The sequence below is a fragment of the Gossypium hirsutum genome, chromosome A08, assembly GCF_007990345.1.
Source record: "Gossypium hirsutum isolate 1008001.06 chromosome A08, Gossypium_hirsutum_v2.1, whole genome shotgun sequence".
Classification (NCBI taxonomy): Eukaryota; Viridiplantae; Streptophyta; class Magnoliopsida; order Malvales; family Malvaceae; genus Gossypium; species Gossypium hirsutum.
Genome location: NC_053431.1, coordinates 75,655,762 through 75,679,711, shown reverse-complemented (window position 1 = coordinate 75,679,711; position 23,950 = coordinate 75,655,762). Strand labels below are relative to the sequence as shown.

General features: G+C 34.1%; 1 protein-coding gene across 1 annotated transcript; it reads right to left on the bottom strand.

Annotated features, from left to right (window-relative positions):
- Positions 1–6,018: 6,018 nt before the first annotated feature.
- LOC107928773 (protein trichome birefringence-like 23) lies at positions 6,019–23,541 on the bottom strand. Its single transcript, XM_016860040.2, has 3 exons — positions 23,084–23,541; positions 22,371–22,660; positions 6,019–7,205 (listed from the first exon to the last, which is right to left on the bottom strand). Exons 1-3 carry the CDS (start codon positions 23,313–23,315, stop codon positions 6,432–6,434), a joined length of 1,296 nt encoding a protein of 431 aa, XP_016715529.1. The 5' UTR covers positions 23,316–23,541; the 3' UTR covers positions 6,019–6,431.
- Positions 23,542–23,950: the final 409 nt, after the last annotated feature.

Sequence of the window (23,950 nt, the reverse complement as noted above, 5' to 3'; positions counted from 1 at the left end):
TTCCTATCCCAACGAATCAAATATAGTGCAACTGCTATCTTTAAAAACAACTTTATAGTTTTTTCAAGTAGATGACCAATGCTAAGGAGATTCTAGTCTATTTCAGACACTAAAACAATGTCCAAAATAACTTTAGTACCTAATGGCATGTTGATTAGCACATCACCTTTGCCCTTAGCTTGAATAAGTTCACCATTTCCAATCCTCACTATTGAAATGTAGCTTTTGTCTAGCTTCTTGATGATAGTTTCATCTGAGGTCATATGGTTCTTGCAACCACTATCGATCAACCAACGCTTTTTGACTCTGCTTCTAGATGCAAAACAATAGGCTGCGAAGACTTGCTCCTCCTAAGCATGATCTCCTTCAACAGCCTGAGCCTGGACATTTTATTGTTGTGGTTGCTGTTGGATTCGACTTTTATTCTTGCATATTTTTCTTGTGTCCAAAATCTTGCAGGCTTGCATTGTATGTCTGTCCTGAACAAAAAAACCTCTCTAGATGAGTGGTCTTCTTACAATGAGAGCATGGTGGATGTTTCTTCTTTCCACCATCTCTCCTTAGCTTCTCTTTCTTCTTTGACCATCCTTTCTTTCCCTTCTAACTTGGAGAGCTCGCACCTTCAATGCTTCTAGCTCAAAAAGCTCCTTTAGTGTGCTCTTCCAGCCTTGATGCTCTACTTTGCTCTTGAGCATACAAGGCATTTATCAACTCAAATAAGGAGATCATATATAGGTCTCTCAAGTCTTTAAGATTATATAATTTTTACTCATACCTCTTAGGAAGTGTAGTTATGACCTTCTCAACTACCTTGCTGTCTGCGAACTGATTTCCAAGTAGTCTGATTCTATTGACCACTACCATTATCCTATCTAAGTATTGCTTTACTGTCTCGGCCTCCTTCATCTTCAAATTCTCAAAATCTCTCTTAAGATTAATGAGTTGTTGTTGTCTAGTCTTGTTTGATCCTTGAAACTCCTCTTTTAGTTTATCCCAAGCTTGTTTTGGGGTCTCATAGGCCATGATTTGTGTAAATCACATTAGAGACACCATTTTGAAGGCAAGAAATTGCCTTATATCTTTTTGCATGGCCATCGTTGTGTTGCTTGATTTGTGCAACTGTAGGTCAGCCCTCCATAGTGGTGGCTCGATATCAGCATTCACAACTGCAACAACCCGTTTTCAATGAAATTGGAACAGTGGTTTCAAGACCACAAATTTGTAGTCGAATAATTTATTTTAGTATTATTTTATTTCCTATAGCAAGATATAAGTACAGTATAAAATTTATAACGAAATTTTACAGTTTACATGCTTAATTTGATAAAAAGGACTAAATTGCATAAAGTGCAAAAGTTGAGTTCTAATAGCTAAAAGTATTAAATAGCTATATAACTTTAAAGTGGAAGTCCTTATATGATAATTAGACCATTTATGAGTTAGAGAAAGATGTTGGCTTGGTAATTTTGTAATTATTAAAGTTAATAAAGGTTAATTAGTAAAGAAATAATTAAATGTTAATATTAAATAAAACCAAATTTTATCACTTTGTGTCATCTCTTTCAATCGATTTTCACAAGTGAAGAAGACATTTTTAGAGACCTAGGTTCGGCAAGCTTACTTTGTCCAATTAGGTATGCATTTTTGTTCCATTTTTAATGATTTCTATGTTTCCGGGATCGCTGTAGCTTAAACTAGCTAGCTCGGGGACTAATTGGTGAGACTGTTAAACTATTAGGGTTTTACCATTGATGAATATATATGAGTTTTGAAGTTTGATGATAGAAAATGAATGGTTGTTGTTAGATAAACAACTTTTGTAAATGTATTTTTAGTGAAATTGTCAAATAGAGACTAAATTGAAAAATAGGAAATATTACATGGTGAAATTGTGAAATAATTGAAGTATAGTGCATACTAAGGACCTATTTGATATTTGGCCATAGTGGGTTGTGGTAAAATTGTGTAAATTTCCATTTTTATGAACTAGGGACTAAATTGTAAAGAAATTAAAAGTGTATGGGCAAAATTGTAATTTTTTCAAAAATATGTGTTGGACTAAATTGAATGTGAAATAAATTAAATTGGGTTAAATTTATTTGCATAGATCCAATTAGATCTCATATGGAGTTAGATTAAGGCAAAAAGAAAATCTTGAATTAATCTTCTCCGTATCTATGTATACTTGTCGAGGTAAGTTCGTGTAATTAAATCGAGTAATTATATGTTTTAACTGAATTACATGTATGTGAATTGTATAATTTCCATGGATAAATACCAATCGCATATCCGACAACGTATGATAATTATCGAGTCACGTATAAACCTTAGGAATTCGTAGGATACAAATGACATGTTATCAGGGATTACCTATTATCAGCTCGTATGAGCTTATCGATTGCAGATCATGAGAGCTTACCGATTCTCAGCTCATATGAGCTTACCGATTTACAGCTCGCGAGAGCATACCGATTCATAGCTCGTAGGAGCATACATGTACAAGAATTCACGAATTACAGTTTAGCACACTATGTGTGAACTATCCCGAGTATCCAACGATATTATAAATTGTTCAACGAGCAAAGTTCTGTTACGAGATGATATGATTTCGATACGAACTATTATAGGTATATACATGAAATATATGGAAATGATATTACATGATATATTGAAACATGAAATAGATGATACATGTATATGAAACTTGCTTAGTGGTTATGTTCATCCATTTTTATTGGCTATTATATGTGTTTTACATGGCTAACATGTTGGTGAATATGGGCTTAGGCATTTGGCCAAATTGAGTTGGGATATGCTATGTTTACTTACCTAAATTGTGACTAAATGGTATGTTAAATTCTATGTTATACAAACTTGCTAAGCTTAAATGCTTACTCAGTGTATTTTTTAGTGTTTTTAGTGAACCAGAAGCTCGTTCGGGTTGGAAGCTTGTCGGAGGTATATCACACTCTCCATTGACTCACTCGGTACTTTCGGTTGGTTTAAGTTTGGTTATAATGGCATGTATAGGTTATTTTAGCTAATGTTGGCCTATATGCTTTGTTGATATTTTGGCCATTTGTTTGGCTTGTGTTTTGGCATTTTGATGATAGAATAAGTCTAGTGTATGGTATGTAAATATTTTCTCTCAAATGGTTTATGAATAACTTAGTATGATTGAATTATGGAAGATGAAAATTGTGGCATGATTATACATAATGAATATGTTCTTTATGATAGGATGTAATTTTGGTAAATTGGTGCTTGAAACAATTTATATGGTCATTTGATACTAGTTTTAGATTAGAGTTTTGGTACCAAATGGTATGTTTCGTTAATTGATCTACATAGTAAGTTTTGGTGCAAATATGCATATATGTAAGTTGAACAATTGGTTATATTGAACACATGATTAGTCATGTTTATAAATTGTTATTTGAGGTGCCTAAGGGCCTATTGGTTAGATGTGATCGTACCATTTCTGTAAGGCTTGGTGATACTTGTTTTAGATGTTTATAGCTTGTGTATATGTGCATTTTTGGGTGTAGGTACATGTCAAATTGAGTAAGAAATATGGCCTGTAAAATGGCCTATTTTCATCCACATGGGCAGAGACACGAGTGTGTGTGACACATAGCTAGGTGACATGGTTGTGTATCCCCTATAACTTTCAAGGGTTGCAAGTCAGGCTATTACACGACCTAGCACACGGGCGTGTGGCCTAAGTCTGTGAGTTGCACGGGCGTGCACATGGGCTGAGACATGGCCGTGTGTCCTTATTTCAAATGCCCACACGGCCTAAGACACAAGCGTGTCCCTTGGCCATGTGACCCCTGCTACTTTGAAATTTTTCAATGTTTTCTGAAAATCCTCTAAATTATTGATTTCGTCCCGACTTGTTTCTAATGAGTATTTAGGGCCTCGAGGGCTCGTATAAGGGACAATATATTTGATGTAGAAATATGTTATGAAATGTTTGAAATTTTAGTCTGTTTTATTTGTAATCTCCGATAACGCTCTGTAACCCTATTCTGACGACAGATTCGGGTTAAGGTTGTTACAACAACCTCCCACAAGTCAAAAGCTTGTAGGTAGGCTTTCATCTTGACTACCCAAATGTGGTAGTTTTCACCAATGAAGACATGAGGTTGAGCTGGTGAAAAACTTGCTGAAGATGTGTTTTTAAACAAAAAGATTTTCTCCGCAAAGAACTTGAAAAGAAACAATGGCCCTCTAGGATGATTGGCTCTTCATACTAATTATTGGAGATTTGAACTAAGAAAGAAAGTAAAGTGGAGAAGAAACGAGTATGATAGCAGTATGAAAATGATCTGCTAATATTTTCATTCATATTGCAACAAGAAAAACATTACTATTTATAATAAGATTCATTTCTTTGTACTCTACTGAAAACGTCTAATATCCTAAAAACTGAAAAAATATAACTTGTACACAAAGGTTAACATGACAAAACTAGCATCTAAACATCTTTTCAAGGAGAAGTCAATTATCAATAAATGACTCGCATGATAGTTCGCCCTCCTTCTCATATTTGACTATGCACCAAATGACTCATCCTTAGACTGTTCTCCATTTTTTTGTTCGCCGTGTGTGTTCGTCATTGCATGGTTGGCCATCTCAAAACAAACTCTTGCATTTCTAGCAAGTTTTCTCAAAAGACATTGTTGTTGCTTTTTTTTCCCTTTCACAGTTGCCTTGCCTCTCTTGGGAGAAGCAAAAGTTCTAAAAAGCCTTTCATTATTCTCTTTAGAGGGTTCAACTTTCATTGGAGAAGGGGCAAGTGTTGGGGAAAGCTGTGAGAGCTTTTGTGCCAAAATATTAGCTTCATTTGTTGATGGGTTTTGTTTCTGATTGATGGCTTTTCTTTCATTGTTTCTTGATTTGTTGGGGACATCAATGAGCGTTGCTGCTGTATCAACCATAATCAGAAGGGAAAAAATGTAAGAGAGGTTTTGTTGAGGTATGAATTGGGTTCTTTTAGAGGAATAGCGATGGGCTTGTAAAGTGAGGCTTGTTAACTTAACAACAACGTAGAGGAAGACTTTTTGGTAATTGAATATAGGATGTAATCTTAAATAAAATTCATTTATCTTATGAGATGTCGCATATGAACATAACTTATAGGAGGAGGATGCAGTCTTCAAATCCAATTGCAGCTTATGCTTATATGGGAGAACTATGTTGTCATGTTATCAAAATATTCTTGAGAAAGTTAATGATTACTTTTTAAAGAATGATGCATTATTCAAATCCAAATTTGCATTTTGAAGAATTATTGTGGAAGAACTAACTTATTTACTTTTTTGAATGTGCTTTCTTCGATACATATTTTACATCTTTCAGTGGGTTGGATCAAGTAGACCAAGCCATATTCTCTGTTGCTCTTTTCTTTTGTTGTAAGTCTGATATGCTACTTGCAGGCTTGGTTGTTTATTTTTATAGAAATGGGACATTGAGTGTTGATAGGAATCATTTAATGATTTTTATTATTTCCGTCGTAGTTTTAGGATTTATTTTTGTTGTTACAATGGTTGCTTTCAATAATAATGTCATTGTTGTTTCTTAGTAAGTCTTAAACCTTCAATTTCAAGTTTGTATTTGGTTTTGACGAGTAACGCTAGTACTAATATATGACAAAATAAGTGTTGTGAGACTAAGCCAAATAAGGAACTCATGTACAAAGCCATGGATTGTCCGATTTACTCACATTTACAGGCAGACAAATGTTTTTGACTGTTTGGGGGGGGGGGAATCATGTTACAATCATACAAATCCAAGATTGATTTTAATATATTCAAATAAATAAAAAATTTTTATGTCATAGTTGTTTTTTTCTAGAATTTAAATTTTTTTCCATTCATAATCTAAAAAAATCATAATTTCTTTAATATTTTGTTTGAATACTTACATTTGTCAAATATTGATTCGCTTACTAAAACTAGGATACTACACTCTACTAATAGATCGAATAATTGTCAGCCAAAAAATAAATCAAAATAAAATTGAACTTTGAGTTGAGTTTATTTGTCCTTCTTGTTAGAATCCAAATTTGAAGTTACAAAATTAGAGGGCTTCCACAGAAGATGTTCCATGCTAATGCAATATATATTTTGAGTACATGATCTCAAATTATGTATACAGCAACCTTCATATTCAATCATTGAATATAAGAATAGAAGTTACCATGGCTAGTGCTTGAATTACAAACAAGTATAGTTATATAATAATCCCTGTGAAGTCCAGAGAAAGATGACTGAATCGGCAGAGGGAAACAGATGAAAGAATAGAATTCGTACGATAAAATATAATGCTCATCTAGAAGCAAAAGAAGACTCACCCTAGTCTCGCAACCCTGAAAATTTCTGAGACAAACCAACATCCGAAATGAACTAGGCGAAAAACCTTTTTGATTAACCATTAACCACTATCTCCATAATCACATCATTCCAGAAGTCTATTGGTCCAGGTATACACCAATGTAAACAATCGTTCTGAACGACTGCTGTTTTGTTCTTTGAATACGGTTGGAACTGTCGATATGGACCTGGATGTCCATCTGGCCTCGATAATAAGAGATTTGTGAAGTCGAGAAGCTTGAGATTCACTTCATTATGGGCTACTTTTGCGAATGTCTTCTCAAACTCTTCTAATTCAATATTTCGTAGAATTCTATTCAAGTCCTTTATTTTAACCTCTCCTTCTTTAGCTGGTATTGTCTTAGGACAAGTCCCACCATTATGCCATTCCCCATTCTCAAAGTGATCTGGCGTGGACGTCCTAAAAAAGATCAACCCCTTATACTTTGATGTTTTAATGAAGTCCATGACATAGTGGAGGGTTTTTTTGTAAGCATATTCAAATCCTAATTCTATCAGGTTTTTTCCTGGACATAGATGGCAACCAACAATCACATCATTCTCATGATAGACTGCAGCCTTGAGAAACCATTTTCCAGTAGAGATTATCATGTAATCTAAGCTCGAGTAAATATCTAGCCATTTCTTATCAAGTTTATCCAGATGCAGTTGAACTTCAGCAGTAGAAACACCGTTAATATCTTCAAAAATAGCAGCCTTTACAAGAAAAGGAGACCAAATATTTGATATTGTTAAATTGTATGATTGGAAATACCATCTCTTTGATTTGGAATCTACATCCTGGTAAATTTGAACAGGTTGTTCAACCTGAAAGTTTTACAAAGAAAATATGAACAAGACAGTTTTGTGAACAACCATAGTCAACTACAATATTTTGACGCCAGCTAAAAAAAAGTAGATAATTTGATGTTCGATGGTAAAGAAAAAAAACACAAATTTTGCTTACTAATTTCATAAATATCAAGAAACAAACTAGGAAGTAGTATAATATTATATTTAATATGCTTATTCAGAACAACATACATATAAACGATTAGGTCAAAAAAAATCTATCCATCAAAATTCTCCCTATAAAATAATTGTGATAATAAAATGCTTTTTTTTCCTGATGGAGTTTTGATTTCTCCATATTCCATAACCTGTTACAACAAGTGATGAAACAACAATTGTGCTGCTATCAAAACCTTTGTGTTGGCATGTTTGACATATTTAGGCTGCCAGCAAATTTTAGAACTTTAGAGCCCAACACTTAAGTTCACAGCATCAACACGTTTTACTTAAAAGAAGTTTAGAAAGTTTAAAATTGGATAATTATCTACTTCAGAATTTTTGATATTATTGCATTTAATGGAGTATTTATCCAAAATATTATATTGATAAAATCAACATTTAAATTAGTGATAAAGATTCATCTTTTTTGTTGTTGGCCAAGTTTGGAGAAGCCCTATCAATATCCTAGTGTTCAACGTCCTTAAGGGATAGTTTTTGGGAGTGTCTTTGACTTTTGTATTTTGCTACTATTTGATTATTTTGTGACGCTCTTTTAAGTATTATTTAGAGAGTTTTATTGGATAAAAAGTGAGGTATTTTGGACAAGGTAGTTTGGGCTTTAGTCAAAAGGTGATTTGGTTGGATTGTTAAATAAAATCATTCTCTAAGCAAGGCTCCGCAAATGTAGGATTGTTGATCTGACCTACATTAACAAATATTGTGTGCTATCTCTCCTTTCTTTGATCCCTTTTTTACCTTGTCTAATTGTTTTTGTTCTATTCGAACCTTTGTTCTAACTTCTGTTAGAACAAAATTGTTTTTCAATTGCAAACCAAGTTATTTGTTCCAATAGTTGTTCGAATGTCAAAGTTGGAACAAAGTGAAAACTGAAGGTGTTTCCAATTGGCATCATAACATGCTTCAGACACATGTGATGGAGATCTTGAGTTCGATTTATCATAATGGAACCTATAAAGGAAGTTAATTTGACAACACGACCCTCGTCGTTATTTGTTTCAGAAAACTATGCATATTGAAAGGCTTGTATGAGGATTTTCATCATCTCTGTCAATGAAGCAGTGTGGAAAGCTACTGAAGATGAGTGGGTTCGACCCATTTTGGCTACTGTTGATGGCACCACACGCCTTAAAGAAAGAAGCAAATACATTGACGAAGAATGAAGGGTTGTTCATAGAAATTCACAAGATCTAAATGTCATTTTTAGTTGAGTTGATTTGGACCGACTTAAATTCATTTCTATGTGTGAATCTACTAAGGAGATATGGACGACCTTACACAACCAACATGAAGGAATGATTTTGTGCCTATGTCAAAATTTCATGTTTTAACAACTAGGTTCAAATTTTTAAAAATGCTTGAAAATGAAATCATTTCTAAATTTTATGCAAGATTATGTGAGATTTCTAATTAGGCTTTCTATCTTGATGATCATTTTTCTAAGGATAAATTGGTGCACAAAATGTTGAAGTCTTTACCAGAATGAATCATCATTAAAGTCACAACAATAGAGGAGGCAAAATATGTCACACCCTTAAGCAGGACGAGTTAACAGGCTTACTCCAAACCTTCGAGCTAAATTTGAAGGAAGTAAAACATGACAAAATGGGTCTAACAAAGAACAAAACATTGAGTGTTTGAAATGTTGTTCCAACAGCGATACAGACAGTGAAAGACATTGATGAGTTCAAAAAGCAATTAGCCTTCTTTATAAAGAGCATGAAGAGGCTTTCTAGTAGGGAACTAAGTTAGATGATAATAGGACAAAGAAGAATACTATTAAATGTCATGAATATAAGGGATTTGGTCTCTTTCAATCAGAATGTGCTAATATTAAGAAGAAGGAAAAGCCACTCGCAATAACTTGGAGTGATGAAGAAAGTTTTGATGTCAAATAAGATTTGAGCAACTATGTTGCTTTTACATAGTTGATTTTACTAATTCTGCTCCAAACCATGTTCCAACAAATTCTAAAATATATAAAGAAGAAGATTCATATAATGATGATATTCTCTTTGAATCTTTGAAGGATGCTTATAACCACATGTTAAAAAAAATGGAGATATTGTGCCAATTAAATATTCCTTAATGAAAGAAATTATTGTCTTTAAAAAGCTCAAAATTGTCGTCCAAGAAAAGGATGATATTTTCAAAGCAACCAAGAACAAGTTAGATAATGCAAAAGTTGTCTTGAAGAAGTTTGGAGGGCAGAGTGAGAACCTAGATAAAATTTTAGCTTCAAGAATATTTGAGCTAGGCCGTAGAAGACTTGGTTACATCTATAAAGGTAAGTAACCTATCACTCTTATGGTTTTTGTTAAAACTAAATATGAAGATTCTTCTCTTTATGGGGCACGAAATAAGAATTTCATAAAGATTGTATGTCATCATTTTGGGAAGTTGGACATATTAGACCACATTATCTTAAGATTATGCAAGATTGGAATAAATTCAACTCAATTGAAAACCTATTCGAACAATGAGCAAAATAAGGAGACTACAACTTAAGAAGATTAGGATGAGAAAAGATCGAGAACATTTGAGTTATAAAGATCAACAATTTATTTACACTTGTGTGAAGAATGATTGATGTGAGTCTGTCCACGTGGGCCTTTAATTTGGCCAAGACCCAATCTCACTTCCTTAATTAGCCACAAATTAAAGGTCCAAATTGGGTTTTTATAACCATAAAGCTAGTTGAGTCCAACCATGTAGATTGGCGCAAATGTGAGGGGCCCAAATGCAATATGAAACATCTTTAGACATGGCTATTTGGGCCATAACTTTCATCCATTTAGCTATTTGAGTTTCAAACTTCATTTATTTTATTAATGTATGTTTTTAATATTTTGTATTTCATGTTTTTAGTGATATTGTTATCATGCTTTTTTTTGTGTCCATAACTTGTCTACTTTCATTTCGTTAATTAAGTATCATTGCTTTCTAGTGTGTTTTTCATGCCTTATGTGTTTATCTTTGTTTGTATATTTTGGTAGTTTGCTGATGAGTCTTTTTATAGTGATTTTTAGGTACACTGATTAGCCATCATGGATCCATGTGACCCTTCGGCTTTTACTTAAAATTCATGCATGAAAGATAACTTAAGTCATAAGACTCATACATTAATGGGTAGTGCAACAAGTGAGACTCATGTGGCTACTCAGTTGACAACATATTGCATGGACAACAAGAGGCTATGCATAACCACTTGATCAACATATCATCAAAATAGGTGGTAAGATGGAGTGAAGTTAGTCGATAGCTCCCATTGTTCCAGGGTTTGAAGGTCTGGATCTAGAGTCAGATAAGAATATTTTGCTAATGCAGTCAAGGAAAAAAAAGAATAAAAAAGATTGAGCATACTTTGATTTTCATTAGAAAAAGGGATCGATTTCTTTCTTTTCAACCTTTCTTTGTTGACAAAAACGTAACTAAAATCCAAATCGAAATGATAGATTGGAAGAGACAGCAGGGGATAAGAGAAATGATTTGATCAGAAAATAGTCAGGCCATAAAATAAAAGAATTCTATAGCAATGTTTATGCCTTCAACAAAAGTAGAGCTAAGCCTAGAAATTACGAAACTCTCTTTTTTCGTTAATGATATAAGGGGGAAGAACGTTCAAGCACATGCACCTACAAGAAGGACAAACCTGCCATGTTCATGTAAAAAATTCATTGTTGCACTTTGAATCTAGTAGATATGTTGGCAAAAGGAATGTACATCCATATTCATGCATTGCCAAAAGGGAATAATATTTAATATACATCGAATTTTCGGTCACTAAGGGGGCTTACATGAATTTGGTCGATTGACTTCTTCCCATGCATGAACTCCTTCAACACATTAAATGCAACCACCAAATTCATCAATAAGGTGTATGGACGACAAGTGAAATATATATGGTTGTTCATTGCATTCTTTGGATACTTGGATTCATGAACTTTAGGATTAATGTAACATCTTAATTCATGTATCCACATTAATGACCGAAATGACCATTCATGTGTTAGGGTCCTATATATATTCGGTCAAGCACTATGTAATGGACTAATGAACATTTTTAATATCATTTGAGAGTTTATCTCTTTGTTCTTTAAAACTAACCCTGAACTTATCAAGACTTGTCGTGTGGCGATCAAAACTTAACCGATCTTATCACTTCCTTTCTCATATATTTCCAAATTGTGGTGATCACCTCTATACTATTAGTTCCTTTCTTGTTTATAGATAGTGGGGTCACAGTTCTTATTTGTTTCCCAGAATTTCGAGACATCAACATCTTTATAGAAACCAGGTCTACTTGAATTTATAACTTAAGTTCGTTTCTAAGATTGTTTTTGTATTTATAAGTTATATCCAAAAATAATTTTTTCTATTTTCTTTCATATTTATCATATTTTCGAGAGCGAACTTGTTAAGAAATGATCGGGCAACTTAAATCATGACTCGTAATCTTAACTGTGTACGAGATTCACGTCATTTGTTATCAGTGCTAGTATTCTTCACATGTATTATTTTATTTTCTCTCTCCTAAATTTAAAAAATTCAAAAAAGTCATGAGAAAAAATTTTGAAAAAAAGGAAAGGAAAAGACAAGGTGAAATTAAAAAAATTTCTAGGAACGCATCAAGAAAATTATCATCTGATTAGTACTTTTGAGTCTATTTTACATATTTTGGTAAATTTTTACAATAACAAAAAAAAATTCAAGAAAAAATTTTCTTTTCGTCTATTTAGCCAAAATACCTTCTAATCATATTTTTTAGTCCTTTGAACATGTTTCTGTCAAATTAATTTCAACTTTCCATTTTTTTCGATTGTGTCTTACCCTAACAACTCCTCCAAGATTATCATTTTCGTAAGTTCCTTTCATACCAAGTTCTTCAAGAACTCAAGATATTGGAGTGGTAAAAGGAGAGAGCGTGTGATCCTATTAAAAGTGATAAAAGACAGAAATTTTGTGCAAACACGAAAGGAGTGAATTTTCTTTCTAAGAGTAATACATGAGGTTTGTTTTGTGAGATACGCATCTTATTGCCAAATTTGTTCTTTTGCTTATAAAAATCATGATCAAAGAGAGTATTGTTTTGAGGAAGGCACTAAACATTTGAATCAGGAGCAAAGGATTACAACGAGAGAACTTGTTTCAAACTTGTTGCCAGGTAAAACACAAGGTATGTAGTTTGATAGTTGATGGTGGGAGTTGTATTAATATTGCAAGTACAATCATGTGGAAAAGCTCCAATTGCCTATAATAAAGCACCCTCAACCGTACAAATGGTTGAACGAAAATGGTGAAATCAAAGTCACCAAACAAGTGATGATATTTTTCATAATTGGTAAGTACAAAGATGATGTATTATGTGACATTGTCTCGATACAAGCCTGTCATATCCTTCTCAGATGTCCATGACAATTCAATTGATGAGTTCATTATGATGGCCATGCTAATGGTACACTTTCGAGTGTCAAAATAAGAAGATCACTTTAGCATCAATGACCCTAGATCAAATTTATGAAGACCAAGCTAAGATTACGAAATTGAAAAAAAGAGATTGAAAAAGAAAAAGAAAGTGAAAAAAAGAATGAAAAATAAAAATAAATTGAAAAATAAAAAAGTGTAGGAGAAAAGAAAAAGAAGAGGTAAAAGCAAAGAGTTTGTTAGTGGATGAAGAAAATAGCAATATCCAAGCAAAAGAGAAAGATGCTTTAAGTAACCATAACTCAAAATTGCTTTGTGATGTTTCTTTATTCCAGGTTTATAAAAATCCATCAATAGGCGATTTGCAGCTCCATTATTCACCCAATGGAAGACAATTCTATATTTGGGAGAAAGGTAAGTTGGAGAATGAAATTACTCCACAAGTTCAAAAAGGTAAGGACGATAAAGAACTTTTTAAGATTAAACTGAGATGGCATTCTTTGAATGTTGTTGATAAGTTTGTCACTAATAGTCTTTTAATAAATTTTGTTTACAACATGTCATTTCATTGGTTTAGTGTTATTAACAATGAGTTTTCACATAATAATAAACCTTGAACTACTTAACGTTGATGGTTATGTGAAATTCATGTCTCTTTATTGGAAACACTTATGCATGTACATGTTTATTCAAAGAAAGTTTGAGGGTTTTGTTTATTTAAACATTCATATACCTAATTTTTCTTTGTTTAACAAGAGTGATTTGTTTTTGAAAGAAAAATATTTGATTCATGGATATGTGGAGGACCAAAATTTTGTGTTTCATTCCAGGGATTGTTTATCCATATCATTGTTGAGAATATTCAAGTATCAGAATTTCATTTTAACAACTGTGTGGATAACTTTTTGTTGTTCAATATTTATTCATCATTTCTGAAAATGCAGTATTTGATCTATGATGAGTTGTAAAGGCAAAACAAAGTATTTGATCTTGGAGTTAGCTTATGTTTACAAACTTTGAAAGAAGATCTTGGTCATTATCATGTTTATACAAATTGCATTCTCTCTAATTTATCTCTTTGAAGGCGATTCTTTTTTAATAAGGGAGGGATTGCACGAGCTTATACTAGTTTTACTTGTAAAGGTGTTTTTGTTTTTCAGATTCCTAGAAGAGTTGTTCTCAATTCAATGGCTGAAAAATACAATTTAAGGGACTGTGATCAAAAAATATTTTTTGAATAGCAAAGGGCTATGCATTTGATTTTTCATTAATGATACAAAGGGGAAGAATGTCCAAGCATATGCATCTACAAGAGGGGGATAAACCTATCATGTTCATGCACAAATTTAATTGTTGCACTTTGAATCTTATAGATATGTTGGCAAAGGGAATGTACATCCATATCCATGTATTGCCAAATGGGATGAATACTTAAGATATATGGAATTTTCAAACACTAGAGTGGCTTACATGAATTTGGTAGATTGACTTCTTCCCATACATGAACTCTCCTTCAGTGCAAAAATGCAGCCACCAAATTCATCAACAAGTTGTATGGATGGCAAGGGGAATGTATATGGTTGTTCATTGCATTCTTTGAATACTTGATTCATGAACTTTAGGATTAATAGATCATCTTAATTTATGTATTCACATTATTAACTGAAATGACCATTCATGTGTTAGGATCCAATATATATTCAGTCAAGTACTTTGTAATGGACTAATGAACATTTTTAATACCATCTGAGAGTTTACCTCTTTGCTCTCTTAGAACTAAACCCAAACTTATCAAGACTTGTCTTGTGGCGTTCATCGATATTATCACTTCACTTTTCACTTATTTTTGAACTGTGGTGATCACCTCTATACTATTGATTCCTATCTCGTTTATAGATAATGGGTCATAGTTTTTCTTTGTTTCCCAAACTTTCGAGACATCAACATCTTTATAGAATCCAGGTCTAGTTGAATTTATAACTTAGGTTCATTTCTAAGATTGTTTTTGTATTAGTAAGTTATATCCAAAAATCCATTATTTTATTTTCTTTCATATTTATCATATTTTTGAGAGTTGAACCTATTAAGAAACGATCAGGCAACTTAAATCGTGACTCGTAATCTTAACTGCATACGGGGTTCACGTTAATGATGTTGCAACTTATGGAGAACATATTGAAGATTTATTAAGTGTTGGACCAACTTTATCTAGATACCATGGAAAAGGTTGTTAACCACGAGCTACAACCACTATTCTTGATGATATAGCTTTTAATTTCATCCCTTCTTAAACACCATAATACAAGCTAATAGAGGATGAATAGAGTAAATGAGAGTAATGATGCTAATTTGGTGATATTGTTTCTTTTTAGTTTATAATTATGAGTTTTTGAAATGATTTTGATATGGTAGCTAAATTTGTTTTAACAAGTTCTTTTATTTGGTTTCTAGCAGGATTTAATGGTGAATATAAGTTCATGCTAAGGGGAATATATGTTGATTAATAAAGAAAATGTTTACATCCCAAATCTTGTTATAACAAAAAGTGGATCAAAGTAATATGTAACATAGTAGCAAACTTTTATTGAAAGATTTGTCTCAAAAAAAGGAAGATCTCTTAGTGAGGAGGAGCTCCTCTGACATTTTTGCAAAAAATGGAGAGATGTATATGTCCAACATATGTTAATGTTCAATGTTGTTGTTGGTTGATTGTTTCTTTTCCTGGTTGGTTGTTTTGGTTAAAGTTTAGTTTAGTTTATTGGCTACTAATGTCTTAACTTTGTTCTGAAAATTGGGATTACATGGTTTGGAAGACAAGCATAACTAGAGTATGTACTTGACACGGAGCATGAGTTCAATTTTTGGTTTGATTTTGTCAAAATCACAAAAGGGGAGATTGTTGGAGTTTTGATTACTTCAATGTTCCATAACCTGTTAGAACAAGTGATAGAACAACAATTGTGTTGCTATCAAAAGTTTTGGGTTGGCATGTTTGAGATGTATAGGCTGAGAATATGTCTTGATAAACCAACAAACTTTTGAACTTTGGAGTCCTACACTCTATGTTCTCAGCATCATCATGTTTTACTTAGAGAAGAATATTAAAAAGTTTAAATTTGCTAAACTTATCCTTATATGATAAATATCTATTTTGGAAATTTTGATATTATTGTATTTTATGAGAGTATTTATTAGAAATATTATATTGATAAAATTAGTATTTAATTTAGTGATAAAGACTATCCCTTTTATTGTTGATAACAATAACATTAAAGTTTGAACAAAGTGTAAATAAAAAACATTTTTCTATTTACTACCTTTGGTACGAGTGTAGCATCTTTTAGAGCATTCGAACCCATTTCCTCTTGCATTGGCAACAATACCTATACCAACTAAGCTAAAACTTACAACAAAATATTTTTCTTTAATTTCCCTCAAGGAAATGAAAAACTTTTTTTGCTTAATCAACGCTATATGAGAAGTCAATAATAAATCTATATGCGTATGCTGATAAATTAATAAAATCAGAAGTCAATAATAGGTTAAGGTAAGCATATCCTGATACAATAAAAAAATCTCAGATAAAGATTGCTTTCTTGGTATAATAGTGTCCGCGTAAACTGATCAATAACTTCATCAACCCCAAAGTCATTAACAAGATTCCTTTAATTGGGCGTTTGCATTACTTGCTTAGCCCGACATTTTTCCAGATACCATCAAGATTTGATTAGCACAACTAAATGAAGCAAGAATTATTAGCAATTAAGACGAGACTGACGAAGATAAACAAAGATGCATAGGGCTTTGATTAGCACAAGTAGTTTTAATAGATTACTACGATGTTGAAGTTGGCTTCCATGCTATACATGTAGCTAATGAGCAGTACACGCACACTCAAGACCAACATGCAGCAATTGAAGCTCAATGTTGCTGTCCATTTTATTCTTTTTTTTTTGTTACTTTAAATGATATTTTTGTAACTTAGTTGAATTAGAACTAAGTTGTTAATGTAGTTGATGTATTGTTGACATTTAAGCTGATAAATCAGCTTTACTAAGTGTGTAAGTTTTGCTTTTCAAGTTTCTATGTAATTAGTGGAGTTAGGTAATGTTTAGGTAATGTATGCCTTACTTTGATTAGAAAAATGTTTGATATTTGTATTGGCTTTATGCCATTATTCATGGTTGAATAAAATTCATCAGATTTTCCCTCTATATACTCTCCATTTTATCTTTGTTTTGTTCTTAGTCTTCAATTTTTTTTTTGTTTCTTTTGTAAGTCACGAGCCTTGCTACTCAAGCCTTTGCTCAAAGGCTGTTTATTGTTCATAGCACTAACAATTGGTATCTAGAGCTGTAATCTTAGTGGACCTGTTCTAGTTGAGCTTTAAAATCGAATAGCTTCATCAGACTTCTCACCAGTTGCACCACCAGTCTTTAATGGAGAGGATTATCACATATGGGTGTTATAATGAAGACCTACCTGAAGGCATTCAACCTATGGGAGGTGGTCAACTCAAATGTTGAACCAACACCACTTAGGGCCAATCCAACAGTGGCTCAAATCAGGCAACATGCTGATGAAAGGACCAAGAGGCACAAAGCTATGTCCTGCATCTAGAACTGTGTATCAGATGTGATCTTCACAAGGATTATGGCTTGTGAGACACCAAAGTAGGCATGGGACAGATTAAAAGAGGAGTTTCAAGGGACAGAGAGGACAAGGCAGCAACAACTTCTAAACCTGAGAAGGGACTTCGAGAATTTGAAAATGAAAGATGAAGAAACTGTCAAGCAGTATTCAGACAGGATTATGGCTGTGGTAAATAGCATAAGGCTCCTTAGAGAGCAGTTTAGTGAAGTAAGGATAGTGAAGAAGGTGATCTCAACCTTACTTGAGAGGTGTGAGGCAAAAATTTCTTCTCTCAAATACTTAAGGGACCTGACCAGCATCTCATTGATAGAGCTGATCAATGCTCTTTATATAGAAGAGCAAAGAAGAGCTGGCAGACTAGAGGAGCACCAAGAAGATGCCTTCCAAGCCAAAACCAAGCCAGCTTCGAGCACCACTACCTATAAAGGAAAAAAGACTTGGAGGGACAAGTCTAAGTCAGAAACCACAAGAAGAAGGGACCAACCCTGCAGGCATTGTAAAAGGCTTGGTCATCTAGAGGCCAACTATTGGTTTAGGCCAGATGTACAGTGCCAATACTACAAAAAGATGGGGCATGTTGAATGCAAAAACAAAGGCAAACCAAGACAGAATTAACCCCAACAGCAAAAGGCTGAGGCTCGAGTAGCAAAAGAAGACAGTGATCATGAGGAGCAAGTTTTTACTGTGTCATACTCAACTACTCAGGAGAAAGCCTTAAATGGATGGCTTTTGGATAGTGGTTGCACCAACCATATGACACTAGATGCTGCTATCTTCAAGTCATTAGACAATAGCTACAAAACCAAGGTCAAAGTTGGCAATGGCCACTTCATCAAGGCAGAAGGTAAAGGATATGTGTTGATATGCACTTCTACAGGTAACAAACTCATTTCAAATGTGTTGTTAGTGCCTGAAATTGACAGAAATCTTCTTATCATTACTCAACTACTAGACAAAGGCTATTATGTTGTGTTCAAGGGCAAGGAGTGCCAAATTACTGATCCAAATGGATCTAGGTTTATGTCAATTACTATAGCTAATAAGAGTTTTGTTGTTGACTGGACAAATGATTCAGACTCAGCCTACACAACCTCTGTAGAAGATTCAAAGCTTTGGCACCAAAGACTTGGTTATGCCAACTATAGATCATTGGACCAACTAACCAAACAAGATCTGGTTGAAAACTTCATCAACACAGTTGAGAAGGAGGAGGTTTGTGAAGTATGTCAGTTAGGAAAGCAGGCCAGGCTGCCATTTCCTTGAAACAAGGCCTAGAGAGCCTCAGAAAAGCTGTAGCTTGTGCACACTAATATGTGTGGCCCTATAAAGACTCAGTCACTAAATGGCATCAGGTATTTCATACTTTTTATTAATGATCATTCGAGGTTTTGCTGGATTTATTTCTTGAAGAACAAATCAAAGGTGGCCTTAGTGTTTTGGAAGTTCAAGGCTGCTGCAGAGACTGAGACAGGTTGCAAATTAAAGACTTTAAGGTCTGATAATGGAACTGAGTACACTTCAGCTCAATTTCAGGCATTTTATGATGAAGCAAGCATCAAACACCAGCTCACCAACATCTATACACCTCAACAAAATGGTGTTAGTGAAAGAAAAAATAGAAGCTTGATGGATATGGCCAGATGTCTACTGTTTGAGAAGAATTTGCCCAAAACCTTGTGGGCTGAGGCAGTTAACACTGTATTTTACATTCAAGACAGGCTCCCAACCAAGGTATTGAGTCACAAAACTCTATTTGAGGTCTGGTTTGGGTCAAGCCATCATTGGCTCACCTGAAAGTCTTTCGCTGCATATGCCATGCACATGTTCCAACTGTAAAGAGGGACAAATTGTCCAAGAAGGCTCAATCTGGTATTCTGGTAGGCTACAGCACAGTCAAGAAGGGCTATAGGATCTTGGATCCTTCAACAAACAAAGTGCTAGTAAGCAGAGATGTGCTGTTTGATGAGAAAGCTTGTTGGAAATGGGAGAAGAGTGAGCCAAAGGCAGTTTCTGAAGAACCTATGGCTGATCAAATTGAGTCTGATCAAAATGGTCCTGAAATGGATGTTGATGATGAACCAGTCAGAGGGACTAGACCTTTGGCTGAAATCTATGAAAGAGCACAAGTAGCCACAATAGAACCATGCTATTTTGAAGAAGATGAAGCTAAGGAAGGATGGAAACAGGCAATGTCTAAAGAAATCAGAATGATTGAGAAAAATCAGACTTTGGAATTAGTTGAAAGACCAGCTGATAGAAAGATCATTGGGGTGAAATGGGTTTATTGAGCCAAGCATAATGCTGATGGGATTTTGAACAAACTTAAAGCTAGGGTAATGGTAAAAGGGTTTAGCCAGAAGTATGGCTTGGATTACCTGGAGACCTTTGTACCAGTGGCCAGGCTAGACACCATCAAACTGCTGGTTGCCTTATCAGCACAGTTGCAATGGAACATTCACTAGCTTGATGTTAAATCAGCCTTCCTCAATGGTTTTCTTGAAGAAGAAATTTATGTTGATTAGCTTCAAGGCTTCAAAGTGAAAGGTAAAGAGCACATGGAGTATAGGTTAAAGAAAGCCTTGTATGGCTTGAAGCAAGCTCTAGGAGCCTGGTATAGCATGATCGATAGCTACTTGATCAGTTTGGGGTTTGAAAGAAGCATTAGTGAGCCAACATTGTATGTTAAGAAGGAAGGAGCTAAAACTCAGCTCATTGTGTCTTTATATGTAGATAACCTGTTGGTGACAGGAGGAGACCAAGCAATGTTGGTAGATTTCAAAGCAAAATTGGAGCAGAAGTTTGAGATGTTTGACTTGGGAGAAATGTCCTACTTTCTAGGCATAGAAGTGAAACAATCTCAGCAGGGAATCTTTCTAAGTCAGAGGGTTTTTGCTATGAAGATCCTAAACAAATTCTCAATGCAAAACTATAAAACAACAAGCACACCAGTTGTTGTTGGAGAAAAACTATCAAGCCAAGGCAATTTTGAACAAGTTAGTGAATCTATCTATAGGAGTCTAGTTGGTTGTTTGCTATACTTGACTGCCACGAGGCCAGATATAATGTTTGCTATGAGTTTACTCTTAGTATTTATGCATTGCTTCAATGCAAGTCACTTCAAAGCTGCCAAGAGAGTCCTCAGGTACATCAAAGGCACTCTCAGCTATGGAATCCTGTTTAGCAAGGCTGAAAGCTTGAAATTGGTTGGCTATACTAACAGTGACTGGGCTGGCTCGATGGATGACATGAAAAGCACCTCAGGGTATGTTTTTATCCTTGGTTCAGCCATATTTTGCTGGAGTTCAAAGAAGCAAAGTGTAGTTGCTCAGTCAACTGCTGAGGCAGAATATGTGGCAGCTGCTGGAGCTGTCAACCAAGCCATTTGGATGAGAAAAATTTTAGCTGATTTGAATCCGAACCAAAGAGAAGCAATTGGGATCATGTGTGACAATCAATCCGCTGTTGCAATTGCAAAGAATCCTGTCTTCCATGGGAGAACAAAACATTTCAAAATTAAGTTTCATTTTGTTAGGAAGATGGAGCAAGCTAGAGAGGTGGAGTTGATTCATTGCAATTCTAAAGATCAAGTTGTTGACATCTTGACAAAGCCCCTTCGTGTGTCAAGGTTCATAAAATTAAGAAGAAAAATGAGAATTTGCAGCATGAAAACCAAGGAGGAGTGTTGAAGTTGGATTCCATGCTACACATGCAGCCAAGGAGCAGCACATGCACACTTGAGACCAACATGCAGCAGCTGAAGCTCAATGTTGTTGTCCATTTTATTCTTTTTTTTGTTGCTTTAAATGATATTTTTGTAACTTAATTGAATTAGAACTAAGTTGTTAATGTACTTGATGTATTGTTGACATTTGAGCTGATAAATCAGCTTTACTAAGTGTGCAAGTTTTGTTTTTCAAGTTTCTATGTAATTAGTGGAGTTAGGTAATGTTTAGGTAATGTATGCCTTACTTTGATCAGCAAAATGTCTGATATTTTTATTGGCTTTATGCCATTATTCATGGTTGAATGAAATTCATCAGATTTTCCCTCCATATACTCTCCATTTTATCTTTGTTTTGTTCTTAGTCTTGAATTCTATTTTTGTTTCTTCTGCAAGTCACGAGCCTTGCTGCTCAAGCCTCTGCTCAAAGGCTGTTTATTGTTCATAGCACCAACATACGAGCTACTGTCTCATTTATCTTTCTATCAGAGACTAACATGATAGAATGTTGATGTTTATATGCTAAAGTGATCAACTAATATCAGATGCAATCAACAAAAAACAAATCACATTAAGGTGTTAATACACATTATTTGGAAAAATATTCACATGCAACCCTTAGAAAATGCAGTGCAAACACTTTCCCTAGATTCAGTGAAATCGCAAATTTCCAATCTCATTAACTTAACATCAGACCTAGCATTGAAGTTGTTTATATTAGTTACCAAGCCAGCTATCAACTTCTGAAGACACAATAACAGCAGTTAACACAAAGAGGAATGAAGTGTCGGGATACCTTACTTCGCCACAACAGAAAAATAGGCTATTGAGGGTAAATTGCGATAAACACTAGCAGAGTGGCCAAAGAAGCCTAATCAGCCTAGAATGACAGGTCCTAGCCTCCTAGGATCAGAACCAAGCACTAGTAACTATGTAGCTTCGCTAACCAATACTCTCTTTTTCTTTCAAGGAACCTAAATGAACTGATTTAATTTTTTTTTTCCTTAAGAGAGGATTAATCTTGAATTTCAACTATCTATTCGTCGTGCAAGTAATATACTAGCTCATCAGTTACCTAGATAACAATATTTTTTTAAGATAAAGCAGAGAGTTGAGGCCAGGGAAGAACACAATGTTAAAATTTGCTAAAGTTATCAAGTACATACTGTTGAGAGCATACACAGCAATGACTGTGCGTGGTTGCGAGAAATGGAATCACCAATCAAAGCCCATGTTTTACTTCTCATCAACTCCAGAAATCTCTCTGCGTTAAAACGAGGTAATTGACAATCATGTGGTTTCCATTTCCAGTATAGATATCCAAAATCAGGGCGGCCATTCTTCATACAATTCTGATGGTTTTCTATCCAAGGGCAGCTCTCATTTGTGTATGACGGGCCCGAGGGATTGGGAATCCAATCCCCTTTAAAGAGATCACACTTTTCTGTAATAACATCTGGGGTAATCATAAGTTTAAATGGTTAAGACACGATATTGAACCCGAAATAATTAACAAAATCTTGTATGTGAGATATGAATAGTAAAACAACAATGGTGGCAATACATTATGGATGGTAATCGGCAATATCAATCAACTAAAAAAATGCAGCATCACGATATTAAGAATTCATCCAATCCCACGGAGAAAGTTTCATCAACAATTAGAACCAATAATTCACAAATTATACACTAAATCAATCACATAGAAAAGAAGAGCACCAAATCCAAACATGCTACACGAACAAAAATCAACTTGGAAGACAACCATCAAAATTTTTGGTCTTTCTAATCAAAAGATATGTTTTAAATAGTAGATCAGCAGATCTTAAAACACCAAGTCTAGAGAAAAAAAACTGAGGAAAGAAGCAAATGTAGTTACCAAGATGTATGTGATCCTCATTTTCAGATATTCCAACAAGGACAGGAGGTTCCACGTATGGAGCTCGAACTTGCACTTTCTCTGACACAGGCGATTCTAACTCAGATGCAAATCCTTTATAATGAGCGACGAAGAGCCTAAAAGCAAGACCCAATAAGAGAACAACAACTGCAAGCTTTACTATTATGTGATGATGTTTGTTCGTAGACAATGAAATCCAGTTCACTCTCATTTTCCTCCTTGGCCTTGGTTTTGTTTCACAAAATTCAAATGGCTAAGCACTTTATCGGATGCTTTTGTAAATCTGGGTACTTCGCGAAATAGAAACAATTGAGCCAGGAATTCCAAAAACCAACATTGGATTCTTTCGCTTATTACATGGTTTTTTTACAGTAAGAACAAATGGATAAGGCTTTTTTCTTCAGTTCTTGAGTAATACTTTTATATTAGTATTTGTAATTGTGGCAGGCGATGGATTGCTGGTTAATAATGAGAGGCATATGATTATGAAGTGATTGTTCCTAATAAATAGGTGAATGAACAAACAAATTGAACAGTTCATCCGTGGGATCCAACATGGCAAAAATAAATCTTACCTCTTGGTACTAAGAGAAAATAAATGGATATAACCTTTTTATAATTAGTGCTTATATGATCATGTTTCATTAAAATAACCATGTTAACGTGTGTATATATACACGTCCAAAAAAAAATGTTTGTATATTATTTAGATTTAATAATTCTGAATATGATTTGTTAGTAAGACATTGGTGGTAGTAAGTCATTTAATTATTTTAAAATTTAAAATATCTTTTATTATATTGCCACATGTTATAAAAACATGATTTTTTTAAAAATATATAATGT